General features: G+C 48.1%; 1 protein-coding gene across 1 annotated transcript in view; it reads left to right on the forward strand.

Annotated features, from left to right (window-relative positions):
* The window catches only part of TDRD6 (tudor domain containing 6), a 2,323,386-nt gene that overhangs the window by 2,059,487 nt on the left and 245,503 nt on the right, over positions 1-18,396 (forward strand). The window contains exon 24 of the mRNA XM_086926239.1: positions 2,647-2,766. Coding sequence (XP_086782365.1) covers positions 2,647-2,766 — 120 coding nt within the window. The remainder of the gene's footprint in view (positions 1-2,646; positions 2,767-18,396) is intronic.

The raw sequence follows: 18,396 nt of genomic DNA on the forward strand, positions 1-18,396 counted from the left end.
TTATCCAGATCACAATTAGCATGTATATCCTAATTTCTTTCCACCATGCCAAAATGTCCACCCAATTTGGTCTGTTCCAAACGTCGATGTGTTTCGGTGGTTATCAAGACTAGATTAATTCCTCTCAGTCTGATACAATAATCAACCACCTCTGTGATCGATACCGTTTCATACATTGAAGCGGCCCCACTGTAACTTTTTTGTTATTTTAAAAATGGTGGCGTTCTTGGTAAATGTATATAAGATACTCTGCGTTGTCCTTGTATATTTTCATACTCCTGTACGACCTCTTCCAACTCAATAAAATAATCGACTATGTTCTAGATCTGGTATGTGAAGAAGTCGATTGGGAATACAATATCCAAATTCGGTTAAAGTCAGTGAATTAACACTATTCCCATTGATACGGGAATCTCATGCTGTGATGGTGTACTTCTCATCTCCTCTCTCATGAGTCATCAATGTCTGTATTGAATATTAGTGGGTTTTATGTCATGACCCAATGGAATGTAAAATGTAACGATTTGTTGGTTGTCTCTATTGTATAGAATTTGTTTTTAAATTATTGCACTGAATTTGTCTGTTTCTGAATAACAAAAAAAAAGATTTTTCAAATATAGGCTATTTATATGGTACTGTGAATATTATCAGGGTTTAGGATTAATTGGGTTTGAGATTGAGTGTGGAGATACAGATGTTTGGTATGTGATATGCCCAAAGGAAATTATTTTTTGATTCGACAGTCCTGTTAGAGCCCTATCCCTTTGGGGAGACAGGCCTCTCTCTGTATGTTTTTTTTAATCACAAAGTACCCCAAATATTTTAAAAAGTACTTAGCACTGGGGTTAGACAAACCTCCGGTTCAACATTTATATTGACCGTACCAAGGAACACAGACAGTAAATTATTTGTGTGGTTCTCCATGGTTAATAAAGTGAAGGCTGTGCAGAAGGGGACCTTAATGAGGTGGATAATCCTTAGCATTAAGATAAGCTACGCACTGGCCAAGAAGTAACCTACAGGAATGTCTGTGAGCTTATTCCCCCAGAGCTAAGGCTGCAACCATTGAATTGGCACATGGAGTGCCTGTTATTGACCTCTGCCAGGCTACAGCGTGGTTGTCAGTACATTCATTCACAAAGCACTTCTGCATTGACAGCCAGGCCCAATGGGCATGGCACTGTAGTTGGTGAGTCCTGCAGCAAGTTTTGGTCTGGGTGCACTCCACAAACCCACCACTTGGGCAGGTACTACTTTTGGTATCTATTCTAAGGTAAGGAATCTGCAGACAGAAGTATCAATCAGAAGATAAAGGGCTGGAATAGCCAGAGAAATGGCTTGGGCTAAGGAACCCCTAAGCCTGAATTTGGTGCAGAACCTGTCGTAATTATGTGTAAGTAAAAAATCACAAATGGTAGGGGCCCTAATGTTAATTTGTAAAACTTAAGTTGTGGGCTGAGAGAGAGGCTAATAAAGAGGATGTTTTAGCCAAAGATCTAATGCTAATGGGTACGGCTTCTGTTTTAAGGCACAACTGTAGAATCCACCACAGACCGAGCCCACCAGAGTAGGAGGCAAGAATGGTAGGCAGTCAATGTTCTTACCTAGAACTTGGAGCTCTAGAAGTTCAGTGTCCAAGGAACAGGCCCTGTGCTACCCTGGTCACGTAGGTACATTAGGTTTGGTTTAAGAAGCACCCTTTTTACATGCTCCCGTTCTTAAGTTTCCTTCTCTCCTTGAACACAATGACATTTGACACGCATTCTTTTGCGTGCACAAGCGAGGATAACATTCCTCGAACTCAGTTTTCCTTGCACTGCCACTTTATAGGCACTATCAAAACTCCTTGAACATTCAGTGCAAAAAATTCCACCTCATCTGATTCCTGTTTACCTACACAAGAATGTCCAGTTCTACACCAAGATAGGGAACCTGATGACACCTGCAGGTGAAAGGGAGTTATACCATTTGACCCACCCTAGGCAAACAATATTTTGAAACGCTAGTTAGGAGAACACCATATCACAGTAATCATATGCCACCATTTATTCACTGTTCTAGCATAATGGTTGAATTATTCATCTTCTTTACCATTTTCATAATTCTAATGACATTATTCGGTTTCCTTCTAATGATTATTGCAGCACATGTATTTTACTCAATCACAATGCGTCAGATTTTGAAACAGTGGGTTGTGTATTGCTTGTGTACTTCTTTGGGTATGCATGAGTAACCAATCGAAAAGATTCTAGATCTTTTACCACAATTTCCTTTCGGAGCCAGGCTTGTCCTATTCTGAGGTTGGATAATCCACCTGTTACCTGAATAGGTTTTGTGGTACAGATTGTGCACTGGGAGCGAGCAGGACTTAGTCCAACATATCCTGATGGTATGTGTAGTATTAGTCTCACTCATTCCTGACGTTTGTTGTCCAAAAAACGCAGTTTTACTTGGAAAAGAATAAGCTGTATGACATCATGATGAGATAGTCCGGAGTTATGGCACTTGGCGCATCTCATGTGCAGATGGCACAAAGGAGCTTACCTCTGGTGCACCCACTGCATGGAAGTACAGCAGAATCTTTTTTGTGGTCCATGATTGTAAGGCGAGTGTCTAATAATTCATGTTCACATATTTTGTGCATAGAAACAGCACCTGAGGACCAAGTCTTTTTGAATGCTGAAAATAAGATGTCCCATTCATGTACCTGTCCAGAAGAAGCATATGATGAAACGGTCTTTAAGTCGTATTCTGCTGATGAACAAGGTACTATCAGAATGATATTGAATGTTAACAATGTTATTTTACCTGTCATATTATGTTTCTCCATCTTGGAATTTTCATCTTAACTCCGAACATTCTTCTATCGCCATTAGGGTGGTTCCTGAAGGAGGTTTCAGCAATATATAAAACATTTTTAAATATTCTTTTAGCCCCTTTTTTGATTGCTGTGGTGGGGGCAGGACATCTAAGATTAATTGAGAGTGGCAGCATTTGAGGTGCTTGAAGTCCTAAATCAAAAACAGCTGGCGATTGATGAGATATATATATAATCGAAACTCTTGGACCTCTATGTGCCTGCCAGTTAAGATGTTGGGGAGCCTGTTTGAATGAGTTGGCTTATGCATGAAACTTTAAAAACATTTTTGAAATATTTTCAGTTGAAAAAACCTATTTCCAACCCAAAATAATGTCTTTCCTAACTCAGTAGGATTCTCTTTTTGAAATTTTTGTTTTGATTTTCAATAAATAAAAGCAAATCGGAATGTAAAAAAACAGTAGAATAATGACAAGGAAAAATGTTTCAGAATCATTTTTCAATGCAAAAGGTATGCCTGTAAATGCAGCCCAGTAGTCTTTCCTTGCCCATCAGAAAATCACAGGCTGGAAGCAGCTTACCATATTGAGCAGGAAAAACAGACCGGTTACCTGTCACCTTCCTGGAGATAATGTGTGTCTGTGAATGATCAACTCTATCTGATCGAGACTTCTACCTGCAGATTCCTTACCTTTGAATTTCCCAGGCATCAGGCTGGATCCGGAAACATTTGCAGAGGAATAAACTTTGCGCATACCTTCGGGTGGCTCCATTTGGCTCTGTGTGATATAGTTTGCGTAGGTTAGTGACGTTGCAGTACCAATATGTGCCAGCCAGTGTTAAGGCAAATTATTTGCCCTTTTTGCTGCAAGAAGTTCTGGTTTTCGGAGAAAGGAGCCACAGAGCGTCCCAACCTTGGATGTCAGAACTGTTACTCCAGTTATTCTTTGGTGACGAAAATGGGAAGCGCCTCATCCTTATGTAAATCTTCATATTCAAGATGCTCACCCTGGCACAAGTTTTATCTGCCTGGATCCATGAGACTGGATGGTAGCATTGGACCTACAGGTCGCCTATTTACATATCTCCCTCATGCAGGCCGAGAGGCGCTGTCTGTAGTTCAAGGGGAGCCACAAGCATTTTCAATTTGCTGTGCTAATCTTCCAGCTCACAAGTGCACCTCAGTTGTTCATGAATGTGATGGTGGTGGTTGCAGCGGACGTGGTTCTTTCCCTACATTGATAACGCACTGCTACCTGATAAAGGTATGCTCACCACTGTCAGTTGTAGACCACCTCCAGACAAGAGGGAACCTTCTCACATCGCAGTGGTTCACAGTCAATGTGCCAGTCACCAGGGCCAGACTGGCCATAGCGGGCACCGGGCAATCCCCCGGTGCGCCCCACGGGTGGGGGCCGTTTTTGTTACAGGGCAGTTTTTGCAGCATAGCTGCAAAATCGGCCCTGTAACAAAATCGGCCAAAAACCGACACTGGCAAAGAGCTCGGCTGCTCCCCCAACCCCCAGGGGGGGCCAGCCGAGGACTTTGTCAGGGTCGGCTTGGTTCCCAGTCCGGCCCTGCCAGTTACACCGGTCTCCTTCGCAGAGTCTCCCTTTCATTGGGTCCACCCTGGATATGGTGCACTTTGAGTGAATGAATGAGGAGAATCTTTTATCGCGCAACTTAGCCCAAGGGAATCAAGGCGCCAGGGCAGGTCAAAGTGAGATGTAATCAACCAAAGTAGACTATTACCGATAGACTTCCGAAAAGAGCCAGGTTTTTAAAGCCTTGCGGAAGAGAGCAAGCGACGGTTGCCCTATAAGTTCGGGGGGGAGAGAGTTCCATAACCTAGGTACAACCGAGGAAAATGCTCTGCCTCCCCATTTCACTCTTAAGAATCTTGTCACTTCAAGATTTTTGTTGGAGGAGCGAAGGGATTGACTAAGTGAGTAGGGGTGAACCAGAGACCTGATCCCCTCAGGGCCTGTTCCGTGAAGGGCCCCATGGGTAAGACAGAATCTTATACGAGATCCTGGACTGAATAGGAAGCCAATGTAGGCTTCTTCGGGCTGCCGAGGCAAGTCTGTGGAGATTAAGAACCATCTTCGCCGGCGCATTCTGGACCATTTGCAAACAATGGATAAGGCTCTTGTTTATGCCCACATAAAGGGCGTTGCAATAGTCCAGCTTTGAGGAGACTAATGCCATGGTGGCCTGTTTCCGGGCATCGGGGGAAAGATAATGGGCCATCCTTCTAAGAATCCTGATGATACCACAGCAGGTGGAGACAGTCCTGCTGACCTGACGGTCAAAGGAAAGCGAAGTGTCCATTAGCACCCCAAGGTTCTTAGCAAACTGATGGGGAGGAGGACAGTCCCCAAGTGAGGGCGGCCACCAGTCATTTGACCAAATTTCCTGGCAGCCTCCAAAGATCAGCACCTCTGTTTTCTCCCCGTTTAGTTTCAGGAAGTTCTGTATCATCCATCGAGCCACAGCCACCATGCAGTTCCTGAAGTTCCGGGCAGATTCCTTCACGGGCTGTGTGAGAGAGACCATCATTTGGGTGTGTTCCTTCTCTAAAACTGTGTTGATACCAAAACCCAATTGGTATCTCTGGCCACATGTCAGTCCCTGGTAAATGGTACCTTAGGTACCAAGGGCATTGTGACCAGAGAAGACCTTTAAGGGCTGCAGCACTTATTGTGCCACCCTTAGGGATCCTGTTCCCTGACACACACACTGCCTTTGCAGGCTGAGTGTCTTGGTGCAGAACTAAACAAAGAATCGACATGGCACACATCCCTGTCTGCCATGCCCACAAACACACTGCCCTGGCATACATCATTCACCCCTCTAGCTGGGTGCACTATGCCAGTCGTGTGGGCACAGGTGCATGAGCCCTGTGCCCCTACAGTACCCAGATCCGGAGAAGCTCTACTCCTAGTCATTTTTTGACTAAACTTTTGATCTTTTTGATCATTCTTTTTCTTCGAGTCTTCGAGACTATCGGTGCTGGTACGGATGCCTGGGTTCAAGCCCTGCTCGAAGTGCGACCGACTGATGTCGGTCACGGACCCCCATCGCCGGTGCCTGAAGTGCCTAGGCCTCGACCATGACGATCGAACCTGCTCCGACTGCCAGGGCACTGTAAGTGCAGTGATGCCATTAAGAGTATATTGTGCTGGAAGGTTGTCATTACGAACTCCACAGCACCATGATGGCTACACTGAAGACTGAGAAGTTTGGTTCCGAACTTCCCAGCACATTAAACCCGCATTGATGCCAGTGTGGGATTTAATGCCAAATGCACGACAGATCCTGTGATCACCCCAGATTTTTGCTTTTTGCTTCACTGGTTTACGACTTTCCCTGGCTGTGGGCCTGCTAATCAGACCCACAGCCTAGCTGTTCTCTCTCTAAATTGACACACATGTACCTTAGGTGCATATACCAATTGGTACTGGGCCACCTTATCAGTCCCTGTACAGTATACCTTAGGTATCCAGGGCATAGGTGTACCCAGGGCCTACCAGGGGCTGCAGCATGTATTATGCCACCCTTGGCTGGCCATCCAAATCTGACACAACTGGCTGCACGACAGCTGGGACAAGTTGGTGTAATCACCCTTTGCTTTTGATATAGTATTCCTATATCTAACCCTAAAATGGACACATATATTCCTATCAGTCACTCCTATGGCAGGCCTTATCAAGCCTGAAGGCAGAGTGCTTGGAATTATGTGAGATGGTGCTCTGGCATGAGCTGAGCCCGTTTGCAGCTTGCGGAACCAAGTCCTAATAGCTGTTCCATGAAAACGCTATACCATATACTCTTAAGTGCATTATAATCCTCGCGGTTAAATGCTAACTTTGGTATAGCATTATCAAAACATGTTGAGTAAGGTGTCATACGAATTGGAATACTACCCCCTCGCCACTTCTGGCGACGGGGGTAGCATTGCGCCCTTCTAGAGGGACACGACTTGTATGTAACTGTGAACCCCGGTTAAAGTTAACTCGAGCCTCAGCATCACAAAATGGATGCTGCCACCACAGACACAAGTCTGACCTCCTGCTGCTGGGAGTCCTTCATGCGAGGGAGGCTTGGACAAAGGGTTTCCTGCCTTGGGAGGTGGTAGCACCACCCCAGACAGGATTTTGTGTATTAGGTAGGACAGGGCTGAAAGGAATGAGACATGCCTGGGGCACACAAGGTGTCCCTGTGCATACACCGGTCTAAACCAGTTCCTGGGGCGCGCAAGACCGGACAGAGGAAAGGGGGTGTAACCACCCCCCTTCCTGGTCCCGCCCAGAGGAGGGACCTAGTCGTAGTGCAGCCCCCTTTAGCCAAATAAAGGTAGGAGCTGGTCCCATTCCAAATTAGATTATCCTGATCAACTTTACAAGAAGAAACTCTGGACTTCGACGTTCTGCTCCACAGAAGACTGAAGATATCTCCCTTGTGGGCAAGGAATGTCCACCCTGCACAAGCAGGCACCATCAGCGTACAGCGGCTTCCCTTTGTCGTCTTCCTGCAAGGATCCAGACTTCAGAGCCCGACGAGACCCGGACTCCAAGACCTCTCCGACCTCTACCTACATCTGCAGCACAGCTGAAATCCTTGGGTGCGACGAGACACGTGGGACCGGCCATCTTGAAAGAAGCAGCACTTCGCTCCAGCACGACTTCAAAGGCATCCTCGTCCAAGTGCTTTGGGGACTGAGAAGCCCCAACCCCGAGCAGCTCCTGCACCGAAGACCAGCCCTCCAGCATCCACGAGATCTGCGTGGGGCCCTTCTGCCTGGTTGCTGCTCGACGCGTTGTCTGGTCACTTGCCGGCTGGCTAATGACCTCCTAGGCGACGAAACCCGACATCTTCACTGCTAGTCTGGTTGCTCCAGACTAGCCCTTGCTCCCTTCCAAAAGAGGAGCACCCCGGATCCTCCTGGTCCACTCCAAACGCCGTTTCCACTCACCGCGTGGGTTGCCTTTGCCAAGGCCTGTTGACTCCGAATCCGAAGCCGACACCGCCGACAGCGAGAGCCTGCGTGGGACAGCTTGTGCCTCCATCCTGGTCGTGGAAGACACCACCTAGTCCGCGTGGCTGCAGAGACAAGCGTCCACCTTCACCTGATCGCGACGACGACATCTGGTTCCACTCCTGGTACCACTCCAGTCACTGGCTAGTGACTTTGAACATTGTCACCTCTGCTTTCAGGTTCCTCTCTTCACTGATCCACCCTTGGATCACACCGGACATCTTCCTCCTGACCGCCTGCAGCATCTTTTCCTCCAGGCTCCATAGACTTCAACGCCGGAACCCGACACGACTTGGCACCTATGCACCCGCAGCCTGTGGGTGAGGTAACACGAGCATTTCGGTGCTCAAGGGTAGCTTGACGCTCCTACTGTCCAGTTCCACAGTCGTTTTAGTCCTATTTAGTCTGGGACGTCCGTGCTCACCTTTTTCGTAAAACTGTACTGTCCATAAACGTTTGTACGCATCTCGCAGTTACCTCATACCTCAAGTTAGTATAGCGTGGTCCCAGCGATCCTACAGCCTCTGGACAGCTCCATTCCTTTGATTGACTTTCACATTCCACTTACTTAGTATATGGTTTGTCGTGCCCCTAGGGCACCATTGTAAATCGTGAAACTTAAACGTATTTTTCCTAGGAGTTTGTCATGTGCTTAGCCCTCTGACCTCATAAAGAGTTCAGAGGTGTATGGTAGTTAATAAATACTTGTTTATTTTCATAACAACCTGTGTGGTGTCCTTTCACTTGGTATTCAAGGGGTTATATGTGGTAAAATAGCTGGCTTCACATGCCAAAAGAGTTTAGCCTAAGACTGCTTTGTCCATGCTACCATTAGGATAGCTGGTCCATAAGGTTGACTTACAACCAATCACCATAAGGGTTGTTTGGACTGATACAAGATGATCACTAGTACTAGTGAGCATCATATATCAGGCCAACTTCTCACAGCGGATACGGACTCTGCAGTGGGACCTGAAATTTCAGTGGACCCAGCATCAGGGCAACCTGTCCGATCATGTCTTGATCTCGGAGGGCACTGCGAGACAACTGCAGTGGTGGCTCACGGACCACGACTGGGTCAGTGGCAGATCCCTCTCCCTACCCCACTTGGAGCACGTAGTTGTGGGGAGGCCACATGGGAGAGGCGGAGATCAGAGGCCTCTAGTCTCCGGCGGAGTCCCGGCTCCATATCAACCTTTTTGAGCTGCGGGCGATCCGTCTAGCACGGAAGGCATTCCTCCCCTCTGACCGGGGGAGTGTAGTGCAGGTGTTCACAGACAACACCACCGCCATGTGGTACTCCAACAAACAGGGCGGGGTGGGGTCGTGGACCCTATGCCAGGAGGCTCTGCGCCTCTGGCAGTGGCTGAAACATCAGGGCGTGACCCTGGTGGTTCAACACCTGGCAGGCTCTCTGAATGCCAGGGCGGACGAACTCAGTCGTCGGTGCATGATGGATCACGAATGGCGTCTGAACTCGGACGTGGCACAAGGCCTCTTTCAGCAGTGGGGAGAGCCTTGGTTAGATCTATGCTCCACAGAAGAGAACGCGCAATGTCATCAGTTCTGCGCATTGGAATTTCCAAGGCGGCACTCGCTCGGAGACGCTTTTCGTCGCGAGTGGAGTTGCGGTCTATTGTACGCCTTTCCGCCTATACCACTTCTGCCCAGAGTGCTGGAGAAGATCAGACGCGACCGGGCCCAGGTTATCCTTGTGGCTCCGGACTGGGCACGAAGATACTGGTATCCAGAGCTACTCAGCATGTCAGTCGATCCCCCGATTCGTCTGCCTCTTCGGGAGGACCTTCTGTCACAGCAGCAGGGGACTGTGCAGCACCGGAACCTGTCCAGTCTCCACCTAGAAGCTTGGAGATTGAGCGCCGGCAGTTGAGGCCATTTGACTTGCCTCCCGAAGTCTGATATCATTCTGGCAGCCAGGCGTCCCTCCACAAAGTCGGTATACACCTGCAGGTGGAACAGATTTGTGGCATGGTGCACAGCAAAGGCTGTGGACCCTCTTTCTACACCCCTTTCTGAAGTTCTGCTCTTCCTTCTTTCCCTTGCCCAGCAGGGCTCTGCTCTGGGCACTCTTAAGGGGTACCTTTCTGCTCTTTCCGCCTTCTTACGGCTACCTGCTCAGCCTTCCTTATTCAAGTCCCCCATTGTAAATAGATTTCTAAAGGGCATCACACACATTTTCCCTCCTGTTCCCTTCGTGATGCCCCAGTGGGACTTGAATCTTGTACTCACTTATCTAATGTGAGCTCCCTTTGAGCCGCTCCATAACTGTCCTCTCCGACTTCTTACCTTGAAGACTGCTTTCCTGGTTGCCATCACCTCTGCCAGGAGAGTGAGTGAGCTCTAGTCTCTTTCTTCTACTCCACCTTTCCTCTCTGTTCATCCGGACAAGGTGGTGTTGCGGACACGACCTTCCTTTCTGCCCAAGGTTGTCACGGCCTTCCACATCGGGCAGTCCATTACCTTGCCCACCTTCTTTCCGCCTCCGCATCCCTCGAAAGAGAAAGAGAGGCTCCACTGTCTGGACCCAAAACGTGCGCTCTCTTATTACTTAGATCGCACACGCCAGTTCCGGGTGGATGACCAACTCTTTGTTGGTTAGGTGGGCGCGAAGAAGGGAAAGGTGGTACACAAGAGGACCATTTCGCGGTGGATCATCTTGTGTATTCAGGCATGTTACTCCATGGCCAAAAAGGAGCCCCCTGCTGGATTGCGGGCTCATTCCACTCGAGCCACGGCAACAACAACTGCCTTGGGCCGAGGAGTCCCCTTACAGGACATTTGCCAGGCAGCTACGTGGGCCTCGCTGCACACGTTCGCAAGACACTACTGCCTGGACAGTCAAGTCCGGCGGGATGGCTTCTTTGGCCGTTCCGTCCTCCAGGACTTTCTGGTGTGATATTGGTTCGCAGACCCACCACCGGGGTTGGTATTGCTGGGGTATCTATTCTAAGGTAAGTAATCTATCACTAACGTCTCTTTCAGATGCACAAGTTACTACTTGTGTAACGATATATCTGTAAGAGACATTAGTTAGTGATAGATTCCTTACCGACCCACCCATCCTCCCCGTTCTGCGAACCGATATCTAGGGTTAAGGTCATCCCCTTTCAGGGCCCTAGTTTCATGGCACCAGTGTTGATTCTATCATGGCTCTGCGTATCTGGCGCCGAAAAGCTGTGTATCAGAACTGACGTCCGCGCGCATGGGCGGCGTCTAAGTACTCCGACGACGTCATTCCGGCGCTAACGACGCCGACGATGGACCCGGAGCCGCAGACGACGCCTACTGACGTGCAGGGGTATTGCTACGCAAACATTTCCGGATCCAGTCCGACGCCTGGGGATATTCTAAGGTAAGGAATCTATCACTAACTAATGTCTCTTACAGATATATCGTTACACAAGTAGTAACTTGTGCGTCGATCACGGACCCGCATGAGGACTGTGTTTGGTGCCTGAGCTCGGACCATGATGTCCAGGTGTGTTCTTCCTGTAAGAAGATCAATCCCAAGGCTCTTCGTGAGAGAGAGGCGAAGCTCCTGGTTGCCAAAATGAAAAGCTAGAAGGACAGGAAGAGTTTGCAGTCTCGGCGGTCGAGGTCTCGTTCAAAGTCGCACTCAAGGTCGTCTTCGGGGCATGCTTCCAGATCGGCTAAGAAGAAGCACAAGAAAAGGAAGAATGGGTCATGACATAATTCTGGGAAGGAATCGAGACTGAAGTCGCCTGTGAGAAGACATCGTAAAGATGAGATTTCTCCTTCTCCAGAAGTTCAGGACCCGAAGGGTGAGGCTTCGCCTGTGGTGTCGCCGGAGCATTCACCGGCTCGGGTGTCGAATCCTTCTCCGGTTCCTTCTCATTCACCAGCGAGAGAGGAAGAAGAGGCTCCGTTGCCAGTTGGTTTGACGACCCTGGTGCACCAACCCGAGGTAGAGGTCGAGATGACTCAGGTTCCTCGAGAGCAGCCTGTGGGTTTTTAGCCCCCCCCCCCCCCCCCCATTTCGGATCCAGGTCAAGACCCTACACAGTTTTTGAACGCGATGTATGGAGTCTATTCCAGAGCCATGTACCCCTCTGGAGCACCAGCTGGTCCCATGGGTCCGATGGCTTTTAATGTGGGGGTTTCCCAGACGTATGCTCCGACGCCCTTCATGCCATTTATGCCTGCTCCGATGCCGCCTTGGCATTTCTCGGCGCTGCCGAAGCCTTCAACGCCGATGCCCTCGTCACCAACGCCGAATCCGGCCCGACCTTGAGAACAACGTCCTGGTGTTCCGGCTCCGAGCTCGGCACCGGCTCCTTCGGAGTAGATTCCGGATCCACCAACGCCATTCCCGAAGGAGAGGTCGAGGCGTGAAGCCCAGCGACTCCTGGAGGAGCAAAGGTACAGATTAGCCGAAATGGAAGAGGGTGAGCTGCAAGATTCAGAGGATTTCTTTGACGATCTAAAGGAGGGTAGTGGACTGGAGCTGTCTCCTGATTGGGATTTAGCCTCTGTTTCTGATGCCCCTTCTAAGGATGTGGCACCATACCACGTTGTCATCAGGAAGGCGGCGGATCTTTGGAACTTAACTCTTCCAACTACAGAGTTCAAGTCGAACATTTTGACAGAGGTCCTCCATTCGCCATCCTCTGTTGTGGAGCCCATGCTTCCTTTCAATGATGCCTTGACGGAGCTAATTTTAGAAGTATGGAATAGACCTCTTACAGCTCCTGCTGTTTCAAAAGCTGTTGCGAGAAGGTACAGGGTGGCTCCTGGTGACCCAGACTTTTTATATTCGCATCCTTTGCCAGAGAGCTTGGTTGTGCAGGCTGCCTGCTCCAAAAAATCTGCAGGTGCTTTTCCTCAGGTTCCTAGGGACAAGGAATCAAAAAAGTAGGACCAAGCTGCGAATAAAGTCTTTTCATCGGCAAGTATGGCTCTCAAATCGACAAATGCTACATGTCTCTTGGGACGCTATAACCATGCTTTGATGGATTCTGTCAAACAGCTGGCTCCTAAGATACCAGAGGAGGATAGAAAAAATTTCAATGAGGTTTTGGTTGACACTCAGGCTGCTGCTCGGCAGGTTATCCAGAGTGGGTTAGACACTACTGACTCGGTGGTGAGAGTGATTGGATCTTCGGTTGCCTCCAGAAGAGCGGCTTGGTTTAAGTCTTCTAAATTTTCAGCAGATGTCCAGGCGGCCTTAATGGATCTACCCTTTGATGGTTCGGGCCTTTTTTGAAAAAAAGCTGATGCTGCGTTGGAGAGGTTCAAGGACAGCAGAGATACGGCCAGATCCTTGTGTTTGCAATCCAGGGGGACTGTAGGCAAAAGGTATAGGGGATTCGGAAGGTCCTCCTTTCCTGCCTACAAACAGCCGCAACAGCAAACTCTGCTGTACAAATCTTACAGGGCTAGACAGAAAGCTCGTCCTCAGACGTCAAGCTTCCTCCTCCTTCTTCTCCCCTTCCTCTTCCCACCCCCCTCCAACATCAGCAAAGCAGCCTTAGATCTGCCATTCCGGATCATGCGGGTCCTGTGAGGGGTTGGCTTACCTATTTTCTGCGCTATTGGGAATCAGTCACATCGGACCTTTGGGTTCTCAATCTCGTGGAGAATGGGTATGCTCTTCCCTTTCAGGAATTCCCTCCAAACTACCCTCCTTGTCAAGGTTTTCGCTTGGAGGACCACCTGCTTCTCCTGCAGGAGGAAGTGCTGGCGTTGCTGAGAAAAGGCGCGATAGAGGTGGTTCCAGGGAAGGAAAGGGGTCAGGGATGCTACTCCCGGTATTTCCTGATACCCAAGAAGGATGGCATACTTCGTCCAATCTTGGACCTCAGGATCTTGAACTTGTATCTGAAACAGGAGAAGTTCAAGATGCTCACCCTTGCGCAGGTTCTTCAGGCGCTGCTGGAAGAAGATTGGATGGTGTCGATCGACTTGCAGGATGCTTATTTCCACATCCCCATCCTGAAGTCGCCAAGACCGGGCTCAAGTCATTTTGATAGCCCCGGATTGGCCAAGAAGGGTGTGGTACACAGATCTTCTCCACCTCTCCTTGTGCCAGCCGCTCCGTCTCCCTCTCAGGGTAGATCTCCTCTCTCAGATGGAGGGGCAGGTTCTACACCCCCACCTCCAGACCTTACACCTTCATGCCTGGAGATGGAACTGGGCAACCTGAATACTTTTTCTCTCCCACATGATGTGGTGGATGTCATCTTATCAGCCAGGCGTCATTCCACCAAGTCTATCTACTCTTATAGGTGGTCCAAATTGCCTCTTGGTGTGGGGAGAAGTCTATGGACCCTTTGAAGGCTCGATTGTCTCATATACTTCAGTTTGCGCTTTCTTTGGCTCAGCAAGGGTTTGCTGTAGCACAGTGAAAGGTTATCTTTCGGCCCCGTCGGTTTTTCTCTGTCTGCCGGATCAGCCGTGCTTATTTAAATCTCCTATTGTTTTAAGATTTCTAAAGGACCTTACAAATACATTTCCTCCTACTCCCTTTATTATGCCTCAATGGGACTTGAACCTTGTGCTTACTTTCTTAATGGGTTCACCTTTTGAACCTTTGCACAAGTGTCCCTTGAGAATGTTGTCTTTTAAAACGGTCTTCCTTGTTGCAATTACCTCGGCAAGGAGGGTAAGTGAGCTTCAAGCTCTTAGTTCAAGGCCTCCATTCTTGACCATTCATGCTGAACGAATCGTTCTCAGGACCAGGGCTGCTTTTCTTCCTAAGGTGGTAACTCCCTTCCATCTAGGACAGTCTGGTCCCCTTCCTACCTTCTATCCTCCCCCACACCCTTCCAAGGAGGAGGAGAGACTGCACCGCTTGGACCCGAAGAAGGTGGTGAGCTTCTACCTGGACAGAACCAGAGAGTTCAGAGTGGATGACCAGCTCTTTGTTGGAGCCAGAAGAGGCAAGGCGGTGCGCAAGCGCACGCTGTCAAGATGGATTGTCTTGTGTATCAAGATATGCTACTCTCTAGCGGGTAAGGAACCTCCTGAAGGTTTAAGAGCACATTCTACTAGAGCAAGGTCTACTACATCTGCCTTATCTAGAGGTGTTCCTGTTGGGAACATTTGTAGAGCGGCAACTTGGGCCTCCCTCCAAACTTTCGCGAAGCATTACTGCTTAGATTCCGAGGTGAGGAGGGATGGCCACTTTGCGCGTTCTGTCCTCAAGGATTTTCTGGTATAGGCGAGTGGACACCCTCCTCCGGGAGTGGGGACTGCTGTGGGACTATTCACAAGGTGAGGAATCCACTGGCAGATGTATCCATCAGAAGAACAAGTTACTTACCTTCGGTAACGCTTTTTCTGGTGGATACAGTATCTGCCTGTGGATTCCTCACTGACCCACCCGCCTCCCGGTTGTCCACTCTTCTATACCTGATTTTCTGTAATGTTAATATTTAATGGAAATGTGTTAATGTTTTGCTTTCCTGCATTGGCTACACACTGTGTGTGTTATTTTGATTATTTGATACTGTGTATTTTATGTGTATATCTACTGTTGTTGATCCGTACGTATGCTTCGAAGGCACGGAAAAAAGCGCAGAACTGATGTCATCACGCTTACTTGGGCCTATTATGGTGTCGGTGACTTCAGCGGACCCGCGCACGATGCCATGCTTCTGTGACGTCGTTCCATGTCGGCACGAAGCTACAAAAATAATTTCCGAATGTTGCTGACACAGGGGGATATTCACAAGGTGAGGAATCCACAGGCAGATACTGTATCCACCAGAAAAAGCGTTACCGAAGGTAAGTAACTTGTTCTTTAGGGGCACCCTGAACCTTCCTTCCTCAGATTTGAAACAAGAAAGAAGAACAAGAAACAAGATCTGCCGTGCAGCTGCTAACAAGAGGACAACACCAACTGACTTGGCCCCAGCCCTACCGGCCTGTTGATCCTTGAACCTGTTCCTGCTAAAACTTCTGCGTCCCCTGCGGACAGCAACCTCGAAAACACCTGCCTGCCTTGCTCATCTAAAGACTGGGACTCCCATGAGCAGTGGTTCTGCTCAAACAACAACAACCCCTGGTGCCAGCCAAGAACCGCAAATCCAGCACACTCTGCACCCGCCGAGTCCGGCCTGTGCCTGAGTGGACAAAGACCACAAGGACGTCCCCCCGGCGACTGTGACCAGTGCCATAAGACCCTCCTCGGTGATCCTAACAACGCTTGCAGCCTCACAACAAGGGACCCCTCCAACCGCGACCAGCTGAGGGTAAGATTTTCCGACGTCCAAAGACACCCCTGCACCCGGTGCCTCACGGCCCCTGTGCCCGACTCCTGGGTGTCTACCTATCCTCCAAGATCCCAACTTACCTATCGAAGTGGTGGTCGCACCTGAAGAATCTCCGTTCTGAGCCTGCAGCCTTTGTTCAACTTCCAAGTCTCCCACAGAATACCATTGGGCACCCGAAGGCCCAAAAGCACTGTGCACCCAGCCACCCCAGTGCTGCTGGAAGTGCAGCAACTACCCTACTCTACTTCCCCACTTGTCCTGTGTAAGTGACCAGGCGCTCAGCTCTCACACGTGGTCTGCTGCTAGCAGCCACCAACCGAAGGCCCCCTATCCTCTATAGGATAACATTGGGCCTACTCACTCTACACCGGGCTACCCCTGTGCCGCTGTGGGTGTAACAACGGTACCTACCTGACCCTAGGAGACCCCGGAGTCCACCCCCAGAACCTTAACTCTGCCAGCGGAGTACTTGCCCAAAGAATGATAACTTAATTTTATCCATAGGGTAACATTGGCTGGGTTTCACTCCGAATTTCTTCTAAGTGTGGAGTTTTGCAACTTTAAAATATTCACAAAAAATCAGCCGATCAACGAATTCTGAATTACTCACCTGATATCAGGAGAGATCCCAGTGCTGTATCTTTCAGCCCAGCACTGAACCTGAAAAGTAATTATAACTGTGACTTACTGTTAACTCAATTTTCCTCCATAGGAATCCATTGTCTGGTTTTCACCAGAAAATCCTCTAAGTGTCCAATTTCCAAGCTTACAAAAATTACTTAAAAATCGCCTTCATAACAAAAACTATTTCTTTCAACTGTTTACAGAAAATGCACCAGGGCTGAATCCCGGATCCAGGCCGGAGTTTAAAAAAAAATATACGTAAAGTGATTTTATTGCATTTACTTTAAAACATCCATTGAGCTCAATGATAAACTGTGTTTAAACGTGTGTTGCATATTGCAACAACTGTATCTATTGCATTTAAAAGTCAACTGCTATTTTAAAGTATTCAATTGCAACAGCTCTGTCTGAGAAAGTATTTGATACCTACTGTGGTTCTAAAATACAGTAACTAAATATTCTTATATACAAAACAATTGGCCTAGAGTTCAGTTCTTGAGTGTGTGAGACCATTTGCTGGCTGAGTGTGTACAACACATGCTTTACACTGTCTTCTGATACTGCCTTACTTCTCGACCAAGCTACCACTTTAGAGAGTTATGATCATTTGTTCATGGGATATTAAAGAAAAAAATCCTTTGAAGAAAAAAATTAAAATAAAGAGAAATTACTTCAAGAAATACACATCTCGGAATTGGATGTCTTTGTGTGCCAACTGTTCTTGAACTTTGATGAAACACGTTTATATCATATTGTATAGTGCTGAACCCATTTGTATTGAATGTTGCTGTAGGACTGGTTCCTACTTTTCGAGAGCATAAAGGGAGTACTCTTTGGTTTCGTGCATTATTTGACACCCTGACACATTATTCATTTGTTGAGTGCTGCCTCAAATAGCTCCTACCCTCAGTTTTTGGTTTTCACTTTAGAGAGTAAGGTTATATCTAACTTTAGCCTCTGCCATACCTCTGTGGACTCTGTGCACACTGTACCTTAATGTGGTCCAGTATACAGAGCCACTTTCTTACATTAGTTAGACCACCGGACATGGATTTGACGATCACCCACCCTAGGAAAACTATGCTAGGAAACGCTAGTTAGGAGTACACCATATCACAGTAATCATATGCCACCATATATTCACTGTTCTAGCACAATGATTGAATTATTCATCTTCACCATTTTCATAATTCTAATTGCATTATTCCGTTTCTGTCTAATGATTATTGCAGCGCGCATATTTTACTCAAGAATCACAATGCACCAAATGTTGAAACTGCGGGTTGTGTATTGCTTGTGTACTTCTTTGGGTATGCATGAGTAACAAAACAAAAAGATTCTAGATCGGTTACCAAAATTTCCTTTGGGAGCCAGGCTTTTCATATTCTGAGGTTGCATAATCCACCTGTTAGCTGAATAGGTTTTGTGGTACAGATTGTGCACTGTGAGCTAGCAGGACATAGGCCAACATATCCTGATGGTGTGTGTAGGAGAGTAGGGTCTGCAATCCTATGATCACCCAGATTTTTTGCTTTTGTTTCACTGGTTTACGACTTTCTCTGGCTGTGGGCCTGCCAATCAGACCCACAAGCCTGGCTGTTCTCTTTCTAAATTACGACATGTACCCTAGGTGCATTGACCAATTGGTACTGGGCCACCTT

The sequence above is a fragment of the Lissotriton vulgaris genome, chromosome 6, assembly GCF_964263255.1.
Source record: "Lissotriton vulgaris chromosome 6, aLisVul1.2, whole genome shotgun sequence".
Lineage (NCBI taxonomy): Eukaryota > Metazoa > Chordata > Amphibia > Caudata > Salamandridae > Lissotriton > Lissotriton vulgaris.